Genomic DNA, 15,131 nt, shown 5'->3' with positions numbered 1-15,131 from the left:
TAGCTAGAACTATTTCTACAGGTAGCTGTGATATGGTGGTAGTTGTGGAGGTGTATTTCACAATGAAATGAATTATAGTGAACATAGAATCACAGAATCACAGGACGGTCAAGGTTGGAAGGGACTTCTGGAGGTTATCTGCTCCAACTACGTTGCTCAAGCAGAGTCACCTAGAGCTGGTTGCCCAGGACCATGTCCAGACAGCTTTTGAATATCTCCAAGGATGGAGACTCCACAACCTCTCTGGGCAACTCGTTGTTCCAGTGCTCAGTGACTCTCACAGTGAGATAGTGTCTCCTGATGTTCAGATGGAACCTCCTGTGTTTCAGAAACATCCCAAACTGCATATCAGAAAATGCCAAATCTGATTCATTCGCATAATCCCATCCTGTCTGTGCAATGATGATGATAGTTACTATCACCAGCCCCAGGCAATCTGCTGAAGTGGTGATGTAAAATTTAATTAATTAAAATTAGAATGAGGATACAGAAATTTTGGACAACAGATCCTGACAAACTAATCTGATATTTTCCTTCTCATATCAAAGAGAAAATTAAAGGGTGAGGTAACAACCTACACAGGTTTAGTGGGGGAAGAGACTTTGTTAACAAATGGTTCTTCAATCTAGCAAGCAAAGATATAACAAGAGCCCGTGACTGAAAGTAGAAGCTAGATGATAGACTCAGACCACAAAATAAGGCATAGAGTTTTAACGGTGAGGGTTATTACTCACTAGAAAACCTCCAAAGTGTGTGCTTTTTCTCTGGTGATTTTAGTTCAAATTCTCATGCTTCTCTAAAAGATGTGATCCCTCAGCAAACCTCCAAGAAGAGGTTGGAGGGTTGCTGGCCAGGGTCCAGGCAAGGTCTAAACTCTCTGTCTACGCTTACCTCTCTACTGCCTTCCCCCATCTGTCTGATCCTATGTTAGAGCCCCAACATCTCTGCAAGGGGCTGCATTCTCATGACTTCACACTTGACAACACCACAAGAGTATGAACATTACATAGGTTTGTGGTTTTCATGTTTTCTGTTGGGAATTTTTCTTGGGAAGTCTGTTAGTTCATGTACGGATGTGTAGCATGGCACAACGTGGTGTAAATGCTGTGCTGAGGTGTACGCCCGGGTGGGGTTTCCTGCTGTCTTTGCTATGTGACATTGATTAAACCATTCAACAAACAAATGAAGGCAAAGAAAACCATGGGCAACCTGTCTGATGGACAAGTTGGAGTGTGCAGGAATTTGTTCATTGCAGAGTCAGAAAGGAAGAGCAGGACTTTGTCCACCTTATGCATAAACAGCACTGCTAAGCTGTGTTCACAAGGGACAGATGTCCTCCTCCTGTTCAGGTTATCAAGACACTCACTTGCCTGTGGTCTCTAGGGTCGTCTGATATCTAGGTCTCTCTGTCTTCACATGGAAATGTGGGTCTCCAACTGACTGGCTTGGCCCCATTCCTAAGCTGGGAGCCTACATGCATGCCCTGGCTTCGTGTCAGGGTAGCCCTGGCTGTGCCCCCGTTCGTCACTCCTCCATAGAGCCCTAAGAGGGTCACTGTAAGATCAGAGCATCCTGCCCAGGGAGTTCAGAAGTCAGTTATTAAAATAATGTATAGTGGCTCCTCTTGGGGGGAATTAACCATGGCTTGTTCAAACTCACAGGGAGGGAATGGAGTTTGGCAGAGAAATGACACACAGGAGGCTATTCAACTGCTCTCCTACAGCGCTGATACATGCTGAATTTATCCAATGGCACTGCACAGAAACAGAGGGAAAAAAATTGTTTTTGATTTTCAGACCCAATGTCTGTGGCTCGAGGTTCCACTCCTACTGCTGCCCCGGCTGGAAAACACTGCCCGGAGGGAACCAGTGCATTGTCCGTAAGTATCCATTTTCCTGTTAAAGGCACCAAGGGAACTAACTGTCATGTGGGAAGGAATGCACATCTCGCACTTCAGCAGATGACAGAAGATTTCATAATCCACTGGGACAGGAGCAGCGATTGCTGGGAGTCCTCATTTCTGCTGGTCTTGATTAAAGCAGGGTGGTTGCCATTGGTCCCATTTAGTGCATGGCCTTTTATCTTCTGCCAGATTGCCACTGTGCTCCTTGTTGCTTGACAGTTTGTGTGCCTGCTTTAGAAGATTAACCTCAAAGGAAACCTGTTGGTGATTCCTGAGAAAGTTACTTTAGAGCTGCTTGTTTAGATGAAATAATTTAGTTAGCTGCTAGAACAACAGCTAGATGCTGACATTGCAAACATGATGTCATGAGACAGTGTCTACAGGCAGGAATTTGCATCTTTCTTTGAGTGGCCATCTGAAGCAGGATGCTGATTTAGATAAATCACACCTCTGTTTTGGCAGGTAGCTTTCCTATTTGGAGTAGAGCATTACTGGACTCTCAAGTGCTGATATACACCTATAAAATCCATTAAAGGGCTGATGTTTTGCATTTCTTTAGGTTAAAGGCATGAGTTATAGGGAGATGAAGGAGCCTGTCCTATGGAGGATGCTCCCATGGGAAGTGAAAGTCAGCTCAGGAGTAAAGAAATGAGATTCTCATTGGAGACAATAGGGGTAATTGTACCTGCATTTGGTCATGCTTCGTACTGAAACGCAGTAAATACATGGTGTCCTGGAGATATTAACCATAACTCGGACATACAAAATATCAGGCAGCACTATGGGATGCTTGTATCTCCCAGTATTTTACCTTTCTGGATAGACCTGTGTTAGAGCACACTTGGAATTGTATGTGAAAGGCCTTTTTCAAAACTTCCTAAAAATAATTGACAGTGGGAGGCTTCCAGTGGAAGAAAACAATAGGCTCCTCTAGTGGGCTCTCCCACATAACACAGGTCACATATTTCAGAAGTAATTCCACCTTAGGAGTCAAAAACAGTCATCTTCGAGAGAAACGTCTCGTGTTTCCTAATACAGAGTTGTTTGGGACCTCAAATGTATGAAACTGAGCCCAGAGCTGCAAATATTCTCCTCTCAAAGGAAATGGTGTCTGTTGTATTATGAGTGATGGGGCCGGTTGATGTGTCCTTGCGCACAATGAGTAACCAGTCCCAGACTATGGCATTTTACTCACTCAAAAAAGAAGGGCAATAAAGAGGCATGATGTCTCAAGAGTTAAATGCATCCGACTTCACCCCAGGCGATGGTAAGACACGGAGTTCTGCGCTCTCTCCTTTCCCCACAAGAAGAGACAGGCAAACTCACAAAATCCTCCTCACCATCCCGTGGACAGCGGGTGCCCCGCCAAGGATAGAAGGCTTGAGTTTAATGCTGGCTCCAGCGAAGGGTTAAGGAACTCGCAGCCAAATAGCGGCTCAGTGGCATGCGGGGTTAGCGACATTCAGGGTTGTCTGCTGACTTTTCTCATAACTGTAAAACATGCCATCTGGGCTGGAGGTCCTCAGGGGACTGTGTGTTGTAATTGTATTTATAAAACACACAGAGATGAGATACTTTCATGGGGCTCTAATAAAATCTGTGCTTACACAGGTGGAACAATACTGCCAGCTATTCTCTTGGCTCCCATGGCACAGGAAGGGGAAGAGCTTAGCAGGGGTCCCAGGCAAGAAAGGATGGGGACTGATATGAAGGCACCCTGCTGATGCATCTCTGGCTGACTCAGGCTCAGCCCCTCATTCAACAGGAGATGCATCTCAGTAACAGTTACCTCAATGCCAGACCATGGACTGCAAAATGCTTCATGGAAACACAAACGTTTTAAGAGAAAGAACAACCTGGCTCAGTGTGAACATCACTTGTCTCTGCTGAGAAACATTTTTAGCAGGCAAAAGTAGTGAAATTTGCCTTCCCCATCCTCTGCGGCTGAAAACGGAAGGTGGTAGCAGGACCAGCCAGAGTCTGTGATAAAAGGAAGATGTCTCCAGGATCTCCCTATGAACAAGTGGGTCTTCCCACTGTTTCTCTGCCCATGCCAGGGTCCTCAAGAGGTGCCCCATCTTCCTCCCCAGGTTATTATTCTTAAACAAGATGATTTCACACCCTTTCGGCAGCCAAAAGCACATCTGCAAGCAAGTTCACAGACTAGCATGTTGTGCTAATCACTGTGTCCTTTTCTTCCTCCAGCAATTTGCAGGAATTCTTGCGGTGATGGATTTTGTTCACGGCCAAACATGTGTACGTGCTCCAATGGACAACTTTCTCCCAACTGTGGCTCAGCTGGAGGTAAGAGAACATTGCTGGGGAGTCTCCTCCCTCCGGAGTAGTTCTGTGCTCTCTGAAAAATGCCCCAGTCACAATGAAAGGAAATCTCTGAAATATTTTGTGTTTTGGCAGCCAGGTTCTCATCTGAATTGGACAGTAGTCATGAAATCTTTCATTTCTTGTGGTGCTTTTACTAAGGGTCCTCACTGCCCCTGATACCTGGAGAAAACTGGCAACCTGCTTGCAGTTTCTACTACTCTGGTATGAGAAATCCTACAGCACGTAGCTCAGAAACCACGTCTCACAGCAGCAAATAGCGACACTGCTGCCAAAGAGTCCATCCACCCCTGGCTCTTCTTTGAAGTGGAATTAAATCTGTCACTGCTTTTGTTAACCAAATAAATATTTTTTTCCAATGGAAAAATTATTAAGTTTTTCTTAGGCTGTGATTGGGATGTCAGGGAGAATTGCCCAGCTTTTTTAGCAAACTGCAGTGACATGATGAAATTGCGCGCTGGCAGAGCTGGGAATACAGAAACTGCATTGCCACTTTTTCTGCTTTGTTCTCCCATCTCAGACCTTCAGGACAAAAATATTAAAAGCTCTGGAAATAGGACAGGGTGGCTGATGTTTCTGAAGATCAGACTATGGAGGACAGTCACATATCCAGAAAGCAATTCCCATATCCCTCTGGTAATCCCTGCAGGATGTATTCAAGACCAGATCCTGCTTGCAAGCGCTCTGTTCCCCTTCAGCACATGGCTCTGCACAGAAAACACTCCTCTTGCTTGAGTCTAAATCCTGATAGCTAATGGTCGTGTGTACTTTCTGGAAGGGAATTATTGCTCCGCTGTGCCCCCTTTTCCACTGGGTTGTATTGCTGGAAAGGACGGGGGAGTTATGGTAGACACCAGGCTGGATACGAGTCAGTAGTCACTGGGGCTGTGAGTAAAGCCAGTCACACCCTGGGCTGGATTAAGGGAATCATGGTGAAAAAGTCAAAAAGGAAGGTATGAACCCCTCTGCTCGGGGGTAGCAAGGTTGCGGCTGGTTTGGGGCTGCCAGTTCAGGAGGGATGTGGGGAAAATAAAGATGGATCAGCAGCGGGCTACAAAGTGGTTGGGACCGGAGCACACGTCCTGAGAGGAGAAGCTGGGGGAGCTGGCCTGATTTAGCCTATGACGAGTCAAAGAGGGGTCTAATCCCAGCCTGTAACTACTGAAAGTACAGCTACAAGGCGGCAGACCCAAACCCCTCTCAGTAGTGGCCGGCGATGTAACAGAGGTCGATGGCCACAAGCTGCCGCTTGGGATGTTCAAGCTTGGGATCTTCAGGCATGAAGAAAATTTTCTTACACTGGAAGGTGGTGCAGTGCTGGGACAGGTAACCAGAGCCGTGGGGGATCGCCCTCCTTGGGGGGTTTGAAGACTTAGCTGGACAAGGTCATAGCCAGCCTGATCCGTGGGGAGGAGGCTGGATGGAGACGTCCAGCAAGCCCTTCCACTGATGGTCCTGTAAGACAGCACAGAGACCCACCTGGGTCAGCGCAGGCTACGCACGAGCCAACAGATCTGCCCGAAAGGGCTTCTGTTGTTTCTAAAGCGAGAGCGGGGTGTGAATGGGAGCTGGCCTGCACTCTAGGTCTCCAAATGTGGGCAATGGTACTGGGTCACCATTTGCACCTGACTATATAAGCAATCCACCCATACGTGACGACACTACTCAAACACACCAGCCAAAAAAAAAATCCTGCAAGCAAAGAAACAGAGCTGTGGCACGGTATTGTTTTAAGAAGGCTGATTTTGCTAGTGCCCTATGTAAAATGCAGAAATTAATGGGATTTTATAGAGTCTTTTAAGGTCTCAGATGGCCATTGCTAAAGACAACCCAGAAATTTATTTTCCATTATTGCCCATCTGTAGGCAAGCTATTGTTAATAAAGTGACTTGCAGGCATCTGACTGAAGGCCAGAGAACTAGCCCCCCCAAACCTCAAAACCACAGTCAGGGTGTGACTCAAAGAAGGAAATTCCCAGAATCTGATTCCAAAGTGCCACGTTGTGCTACAGCCCCGCAGATGTCCCCAGCAAGCGCTCAGCACCAGAGCCGATGCGTGCGCTGCCCCGCAGACCTTCCCCCTGCTTTGCTGAGAGGAAGGTGCTGGAGACACGAAAGTTTCTGGAGTGAGGGTCCATATGTTAGCAATCAGGGAGGAATGCAAGGAATGCTGTAAGCAGTATATACATTTGGGCACAGACCTGGCATTCCCCCGAGCCTGGGGTGGATTTCAGCATGCACTCGAGGGGGGGTAGGTTCCTCTGCAGGGGCTTCATCAAATCTGGCATTCATTGTGGGGATGTTTGGATCTGCATTTATCATGAATGCTTCAGGGAGGTAAAGCAGACAAATAGTGCATTCCAGAGGCAATAAAAGCCACTCTGCCTCTCTCTGTCATAACAAAAAGCTTGGTTTCCTACTTCAGGGAGTAAAGATATTTTAGGAGTAATTTGCAAGTGACTGTTTAGGTAGTAGCAGTCAGTAAGCAGACAGAAAACCTGCCTGCAAACTCTGCTGCTGATGGCTGGCAGAACAGCTGCAGCCACTGATCCTTTAAAACAAATTGTAGAACTAATCCAATCCAATCATGGGAAAAGTTAACTAGGGCGAGCTGTCATTCTCTTTTTCCTAGAACTTTGGTTTCTGCTACCCTGGAAAATCCTGACAAAGCGTAACAGGCCTTTAAATTCTTGATTGAAAGATGTTCTTCTGCACTTCAAATCTGCAGGGGGTTCTAACGGTGCCAGCCTTGGAGATAAGTCAGATGGTGATGGGACCTCAGGGCCTTTGGGATCATGGCAGAAGTAAGAAATGGGACCTGCTCTGCGCAGGTCCAGGAATAGTCTTTGCCAATTAGTTGGAAAGTTTCTGGATGAGCATCAGGGCTCTTCTTATGCCCAGACCCTGAACTCCCCAAATTTCTCAGCTTCTCTAAACCTTACCCCTTGCTGAACGCATTGAACGCGAGGCTCAGGATGCTGTGTAGGGAAGAGCTCTGACAGACGGACAGCTCTGACAGACAGACCCTCCCTAGCCACCTCTGTCTCTGGGCAGTCCTCCCAGATTTGCTGTACGTAATTGCTTTCCCAGGGCTGATTAATTGTAGTGAGGGGTGTAGGGGAAGCATGTGCTGGAAACGGTGCCTTTTCCCAGAGAGACTGGTCTCATGTCTGACAATCTGGGCAATGCTTTGAAGCCTCAAGCTTAGTTTCCTTAATGATTAAGCGTTCATCTAAATTTGGCCTGATCTCTGGCCATAGAGCAATAGGAAGAAGAGTAGACATCATGACTAATTCAAACCACACTAGCAATGCATGGATTAAATGTACAGCACATGTGCCGAGCATTTTGACTGCAAAGCTCTGAGATTTCCCGTTCCACTCCTCCTTCCTTTCAGGCTTCCTTTGAACAAGGTGTCAACCATATAATTATCCCTATTGGACACTTCTGAGTCCTACTACCTTTTGGACAGACATTTCACTTGCACCGGCCCCAACTCGTCCCTGCTTGGAACTGATGTTGCATGCATAGAGAAGGCACAAGCCACAGCTGAGCGTCCACTCACATATGCACTCTCCAGCCCCACCTTCTTCAGGCTGCCAAGTCACGGCCCCTCCTATCCCTGGCAGACATGAACTGTGGTGTACATGCTGAAAAACAGTTTTCACATAACTTGCCATAACCTCAGGCACTTGCAATTTGAGTTGTCACATCTTACAAAGGAAGAATGCATTGTTCCAGGCGATTCAGTAAAGAATGAAAGCTGTTTGACCTGTATTTGTAACTCAGTGTCTAGCTGTAAACCTCCCCTTTTGGGCTCTTCTACTTTAATACCACATTCCTTAAACATTGAATAGTGATGAAACGGTTAAAGCCAATACTGGCTTTGTGTCTACATCAGTATAAAACTTCCCGACCCTTATTTATTGCCATTGTTTTCCTACAGTGCATTAGTCACATTCAGCATCTCATAATCTAGTGTGAAAGCTGAACTCTTAACATGGAAAGAAGAATAGACGATACGTGCTTTTCTATTCAGATTTCTTAAAAACCCCTCTTGTATTAAATGAATCTCACCAATAAGGCCACATAGTAATTGTAAAAGGAAGAGAAATATCTTAAAAGTTGATGATTTTCCTCCACCAAAGAAATACTATCCCCCCAAACATCTCATAGGTCTTTTAATACGAAGGCATTTTAAAGATTAGACAGCCCAGCATGTGAAAAGCAGGTTTTGAAAATGGAGCAATAATCTAAAAGAATAATAAAAAGGGTATGAAAATATTTGATAAGTGTAGTATCCTAAAAGAAAGAGTTGTTTAAATGACAGAGTTATCAAAGAAAGGGAGATATCAGGAAATATGCCCTTACCCTCAGTCACATGAGCTATGGCAGGACGTCCTGTAGAAAGGACAAAGCTGCAGATGTTTAATTGGGGTAGATTCCTTAGCGAAGTAAAATGATGAGTGGCTTCTGTGGAATGAGATCTATTCATACTACTCTAAAAACTGTTTGCCACAAAGGAACAGTGATACCTTGCCCTGTGTGAGATGGACTTGAAGGATCACGTCCCGTAAATTGCTCCTAGTTTCACACCGCCCGTCGTGTTCATGGCTTTCCTCTATCCGAACAGTTCAATACTACCTAGTACGGGAGCAATAAAAATGTCTTACATCTAGGGAATAAAGAACAGACTATGGTATTTACTTACTCTGGGGTAATTATAGCTCAGTGAAAGTGCAAGCCTTTAACCACACCACGGGCTCATGTCCTGCTGTGGGAAGTCAGCAGTCTCTCCATTTAACTTGAAGGAACCGGCCACTTAACATCACCCTCAGACTCTCCACTGAGACAAGAAGAGATTAAGAACGTCAACTGAGATTTTGAGCATCCATTACATGCGAGGTGTTCACCTCCTGTCACAGACAATTTGTTGCATCGTCATGTAATATCTCCCTGCTCTTCTCCACAGTCCAAACCTGCAATGTGAGATGCATGAATGGTGGGAGCTGCAATGAGGAGTCCTGCCTCTGCCAGAAAGGTTATACTGGAACATACTGCGGACAGCGTAAGTACCTGCAACATCTGCTGAACACACGGTGAGCTGAAGGGCAAGGCGAGATTCTTGCAGCCTCGTGACTAGAGAGGTCACCTTGCACACACCGATGTGCTCTTTGATGCCATCACTATATTCTCCTCTCCACTGGAATCTCAGCCTGCGCTCCTTAGGGCGTATAGATATATAGCTATATATAAATATAGATGCATATAGATATATTAGATATAATTTCACTGTAAATATATATACAAATATATATGTGTATTAGATATCATTTCTCTGTAAATAGTTTTAGATAAACAGCATATTCTCTGGGAATGGGCTTTTTGTGGGAAACCTTCATTTTAGCTCAAATGAAGTTTTCTTTCAATTAGAAGAAAAACACAAAAATCCAGACAAACCAACATTTTTTGGTTATAAATTACGCCTGGTTATATTTGGAGGGGTTCAATTTTTAGTTCTGTTTATTTGACAACACTGACTTTCTATAGGGAAACCTCAATATAGTCATTGAAAGGAATTTTACAATGTTTTATGACTTGGTTTTTTGTTTTGTCAAAACACCTCTACTTTTCATAGGGAGAAATTTAGTTCTTCCCCCTCATTTCCCATGAAAGATATTTGGCAGTTTGAAATCATTGCTCATGCACGTTGTAGAATTAAAAATCAAACAACTTAGGTGCCATCTTTAAGAAATGTCTAGTAAGCAAGTATGCACAACAGTTTTGAAAGAATCTCTGATCAAATGGAACTTTCCAGGCAAATTTTATATCCCTGTATCAATGTGAGAATCACTAAGGTTCTCAGTGAAGTCTATAAGAAATTTTTTTAAAGATGGGCAAAACACCATATTTCCTCTAAACTTATCCTCAGCTATGACTGATTCATTTTTGCTGAAGCTTTCCAAAAAGTTCAACTAAAGGCAGACACACCATATGGAAAATTTCATTCTGAACAGCTAAAGCTTGGGAAAATTATAAGTAACAGCAAACTGGGGCTTATAATGGAACGTGCTAGGCAACCTTAATTATGTGCTGCTACCAGCTCCACCTATAATATCCTCAGTAGAGTTTTCATAATGGTTCAGATATTGGCAAGAGATCACTGACAGGGTGGGGAACAATGGAGAGTCTCACTGGCAGTGTCCCAGCAGAGCAGATTTCGGCTTCCTCGGCTCTAAGATGGGTGTAGCCTTTGAAGGCTGTGAAATGCAGCAGTACCTGCCCTCTCTGCAGCTCAGAGCTTGGCACTAGACCAGCGAGGGCCACACTGAGGTATTGTACAAGATGGTCTGGACCTCACCTTTCATGAGATTATATTCTTCTCATCTTCAATGCGCCGGTGTTGTTGGGCAACTGAGTAGCTCAGAGAGTGAAGCTGTGTATAGGAACTTTAGGAAGTATTGCAAAAGTAGTCTTCTCATGAGTCATTACAGCTGCTGAGATTTTAATAGGTCAATGGCATCTGCCACAACCAGCAATTGCTCGTGTCATGTGCAGAAGTGTTCCTACATCCTGTTCAATTAGCTTAGCCTCAGCCCAGGACCTAATCAGCAACCTACTCCTTTGACTTCAGTCCCAGACTATTGACTGCAGGTTTTCAACTAAGGGTCGCAGGTCTAATTTTAAGTCAAAGAACACTTGTGTGCTGATCAGACTGGTTCTTCTTTGCTTTGGGTACGTGGGATTAAATGGCAAACAAATCTCCTCTCCTCACGTTTCACTGTTGTCATACGTTAAACATTTGCCTTTGTGCAGTTTCTCATTTGTATCAGTTCATCTTGACCTTGACATTTAAATCCCAATGCTGACCTGAATGAACTGAGATTCCAGAGCGCAGGAAATCCTCTCAAGTGAAATAAGAGTTTATGGCCTTTTTATAAATGGGTTCATTCATAAACAGGAAGTAATTTTCCAGGAAAAAATATCAGACTTTTCTCTGTATGTTCACTGCGTAGAGGAGACTCCTCAGGGGTGAACAACACGAAGTAGGTGATATTCCAAGTCCTGCCAGCACCACACGTCTCACACTGTGGTTTCACTAAGAGCAGAAATCACTGATTTCTCTTTCTATTTCAAAATAGCTGTCTGTGAAAACGGCTGTCAGAATGGAGGTCGATGCATCGGGCCAAACCGTTGTGCCTGTGTCTATGGATTCACCGGTCCCCAGTGTGAGAGAGGTAAGGAACACATTTTCATGATATTATCACTGACAGAGTATAGGATCAGGAGGTGTATATTTAAGTATGTGTATTAAAGATACTCAATTTGATGTGAAATCCCGCTCAATTCCTCTGCCTGGTGATACGGTCTGTAATGACAACCTCATGCCCAAAGCACTCTCTGAGATCCCTGGTTATTACATGTGCAGGATGCAAAGTGCCTGCTGACAGCACGGCTGTTCAGTGTCTCTGGATCCTCCTCTCTGCATGTGGGCCCTTGTACCTGTTTGTTAAACATCAGTAAACCCTGTGCCAAGTACAAAAAGGGTATTTTTCTCTTGGGCGTTTCCCGTTTCTTGTCTTGATAGCTTGAGAGTGGCTTAGAAATGCCAGGAAGCCCCTTTCCACAGCATCCTCATGAAGGGAAGGTGACACTGTCAGTCCCTTCCTAAACACTAAGAGAGAAGGGAAAAGAAACATAAGCCAAAATTTTCAAACGTGCCAGTGTGATGGGTTAACCCCAGCCAGCAGCCAAACACCCATCCTACATCTCTCTCACTCCCCTCTCCCTTGGGGTGGGTAGAAGATAGAAGGAAGTCAGAAAGACTCACAGATGGAGATGATGTCAGTTTAACAAGGAGAGCAAAAGCTGTGTGTGGTAGCAAAGCAAAATAAGGAATTGATTCACTACTTCCCATCGATGGGCAGATGTCCAGCCAATTCCTGGAAAACAGGACCTCAGTACCTGTAACAGTGGTTTGGGAAGACAAACACCATAATCATCTTATAATCCCCCCTTTCTCCTTCTTTCCTTGAGGTTTTATTGCTGAACATGATGTCATACGGCATGGGATATCCCTTTGGTCAGTTCGGGTCACTTGTAGCAGCTGTGTCCCCTCCCAGCCTCTTGCCCAGCCCCACACTAGGGACGGAGGGCTGGAGAGCAGAATCACAGAATCACTAAGGTTGGAAAAGACCTGTAAGATCATCAAGTCCAACCATCAACCCAACCCCACCATGCCCACTAAACCGTGTCCCGCAGTGCCACGTCCACACGTTCCTTGAACACCTCCAGGGATGGTGACTCCACCACCTCCCTGGGCAGCCTCTTCCAGTGCTTCACCGCTCCCTCCATAAAGAAATTTTTCCTAATATCCAGTCTAAACCTCCACTGGCACAACTTGAGGCCATTTCCTCTTGTTCTATCAAGCAAGCCTTGATGCTGTGCAAGCACTGTTCAGCAACAGCCGAAACACTGGGGTGTTATCCACACAGTTTTAGCTACAAAAGCAAAACATGGCACCACGATGAGGAAAGTTGACTCCCTCCCAGTCAGGACCAATACAGCCAGCTAATTTTGGTGCCCATCTTGAGTTACCCTGAGCTGGATTTGCAGGACTCAGTGTTCACTGATCCTGCTCAGCACCTCAAGTACAACTCACTGCAGCTCTTGCAGAGGAGTGATGTCTAAGGAGTTAGGGACCACACACAGTTAGGGACCACATGCAAAATGCTGGTTTAAGGACTTGGCCAGCTCGCACAGGAACTCCGTCAGACGTGGGTAGACGGCAGTTCACTGGGCGAGCACTCAGCTCCCCTATCAGTAAGACCCTTTCTGCAGCCTCCTGCCTCTCTCACTATACAGAATCAAATTCCTGCAGCAACTCAATTTATTGCCTGAATCTGACCTGTCCTGTGTGCTTCAGGAGAAAGTTACTTTTGGGTGAAGGAGATCAATACCATGTACCATCAAAAATTAAAACTAATGATGCCACCAACGCTAACAGCCGATAATTTTCAAATGAACATGGACCTGGAACCCCAAAAGTTAATATTCCAACCTTTGCAAAATTATTTTTATGGTTTAGTACTATATTTACTTGAAAAACCTTGAAAATTATGACCAGAACTTAAGGTTTTCCATGAAAGAACCTTATTTTAGTAAAAATGTTTCGAAAAGAAACATAAGCCAACTCTGGTTTATTGTAAACCTCACGCAGTTCGATGCCAGCTGTTCATCCAGTATGAATTGAAACAGCTCCATGAAGAACCACAGTTTTCATCAGCTAAGAATATGGCTCTTAGTGACATGTGGCTTTGCTGTATTTCATCCAGCTAGCGTGTGCTGAGTGGCTAGATCAGATTTACATTTGGGCAGTGTGGGTATGACTGAGGTTTTGGCTGAGAGACGAAATTTCTCCCTTTCCTGTTGGCTTAGATGGACATCTCACGACACTGCTCCGATATGATTTTTGGCAAGGGTCAGAGTGGCACAGAGCAGAAATGAAACTGAAACACGAAGCCAATGTGCAAACTCCCAGGATTAAGATCAAAGAACCCTGGAAATATTCTGCTTTTCTGGCCTCTCACTTTCCTGAGATTGGGCTAATTCTGTTTGACTCCATGTCCAAGGATTGGACTGTTCTTGCCTTTAATGTTTTTTTCCAAGTTGGGGATTCTTGGCAACGTGATTTAGAGGGTGAGATAGAAATAACAGTTGGTTTCCGGTAGCCCAGGCATCAGTCAGCCTTGCTTGAACAGCGTCCAGCAGAAATACGCAGAACTCAACATAGTTGTGCAATGTTCCCTGGGTTGCAAAAGTATCTACTGAACCTAATGGTGCAGGTGCCCCATAAAAGGCCTCTGCTGTGGTTTGAGCCTCGCATTTATTGGATGCAGAAAAGGGAAAGCTCTTTAAAAGCCTCCACACACATTTACTGAAGTAACCTTTCATTGTTCCAGTCTCCTTCTTTGTACTCTCCTGCAAACACAGATATTGGTTGAGCACTGCGGTTTTATATTCTTTAAGTCCTTTCCCTGGCTTTTTCTAACACGCATGCACATGCAGATATGCATTGCTTTAGTTATGGAAAGGTATTATGATAACAGCCTTTCTCTTTTGAAGGCTCTACCTTGCAAGATTTCTTCCCCTAAACCCGAGCTCCAGAACGGTGTTTGTAGAGTTGCTTTCTTTTTTTGTAGAGCTGCTTTCTTTCTTTCTAGCTCATGGGGATCTGAAGTATTGAGATTCATAAATTGATACGGACATTGGCTGCGTTTGAAAAGAAAGCTGGAAGTTTCTTAAAGAAACTTCTGGATACAGCAATGCCAGGAAGGACTGAAAAATCCAACTGTCCTGACTCTGTGTGCGTGGTAGCAGAGGCGGTAGGAGAGAGGGTGGAAGAGGCAGGGGAAGAAGGGGTCTGAGCAGGGGCAGACTTTGGAGACATCTTGTAATGTATAAAATTCTTTAAATAAAGAGAGCATTTTTACAAAGCCTTTAGAGATTTGGTTTAGTCCAGACTTGTACTAAGAGACAAAACAAGCTCTCCAGCTGTGTATACACAGGTCTTCCCTGCCAAGACAAACAGAGCGCTTTGCTTTGCTAAGAGATGTTAAAAGTTACACTTTTCAAAGAGGCTCCTGGCTGGGCAGTCTGTGAGTTTGCAGCCAGGTGAGGTGGTTGTGACTGACCTACCGAGAATAATTAGTGTGACAGCGAAGAACTTAACCCTTCTGAGGAGGAAATGAATTCCTGCTCCATCACTGGGCCTGTTAAGATGAAGTCCCTAAGCACCAGACTTACCGGAGACATGGCCGCTGTTGAATTTCTGTTCAGTTTCTCCATTCAAAGCAGCCATGGTATTTGACATGTTTACAAGCATCCTT

General features: G+C 44.8%; 1 protein-coding gene across 1 annotated transcript in view; it reads left to right on the top strand.

Moving 5' to 3' along the window:
- FBN3 (fibrillin 3) overlaps positions 1-15,131 on the top strand; it is a 112,131-nt gene that overhangs the window by 15,887 nt on the left and 81,113 nt on the right. The window contains exons 2-5 of the mRNA XM_059831909.1: positions 1,797-1,879; positions 4,109-4,207; positions 9,215-9,310; positions 11,385-11,480. Coding sequence (XP_059687892.1) covers positions 1,797-1,879; positions 4,109-4,207; positions 9,215-9,310; positions 11,385-11,480 — 374 coding nt within the window. The remainder of the gene's footprint in view (positions 1-1,796; positions 1,880-4,108; positions 4,208-9,214; positions 9,311-11,384; positions 11,481-15,131) is intronic.

This window comes from Gavia stellata, chromosome 32, assembly GCF_030936135.1.
Source record: "Gavia stellata isolate bGavSte3 chromosome 32, bGavSte3.hap2, whole genome shotgun sequence".
Lineage (NCBI taxonomy): Eukaryota > Metazoa > Chordata > Aves > Gaviiformes > Gaviidae > Gavia > Gavia stellata.
Note: the sequence above shows the minus strand (reverse complement) of the source record. Positions and strands in the feature narration are given on the sequence as shown.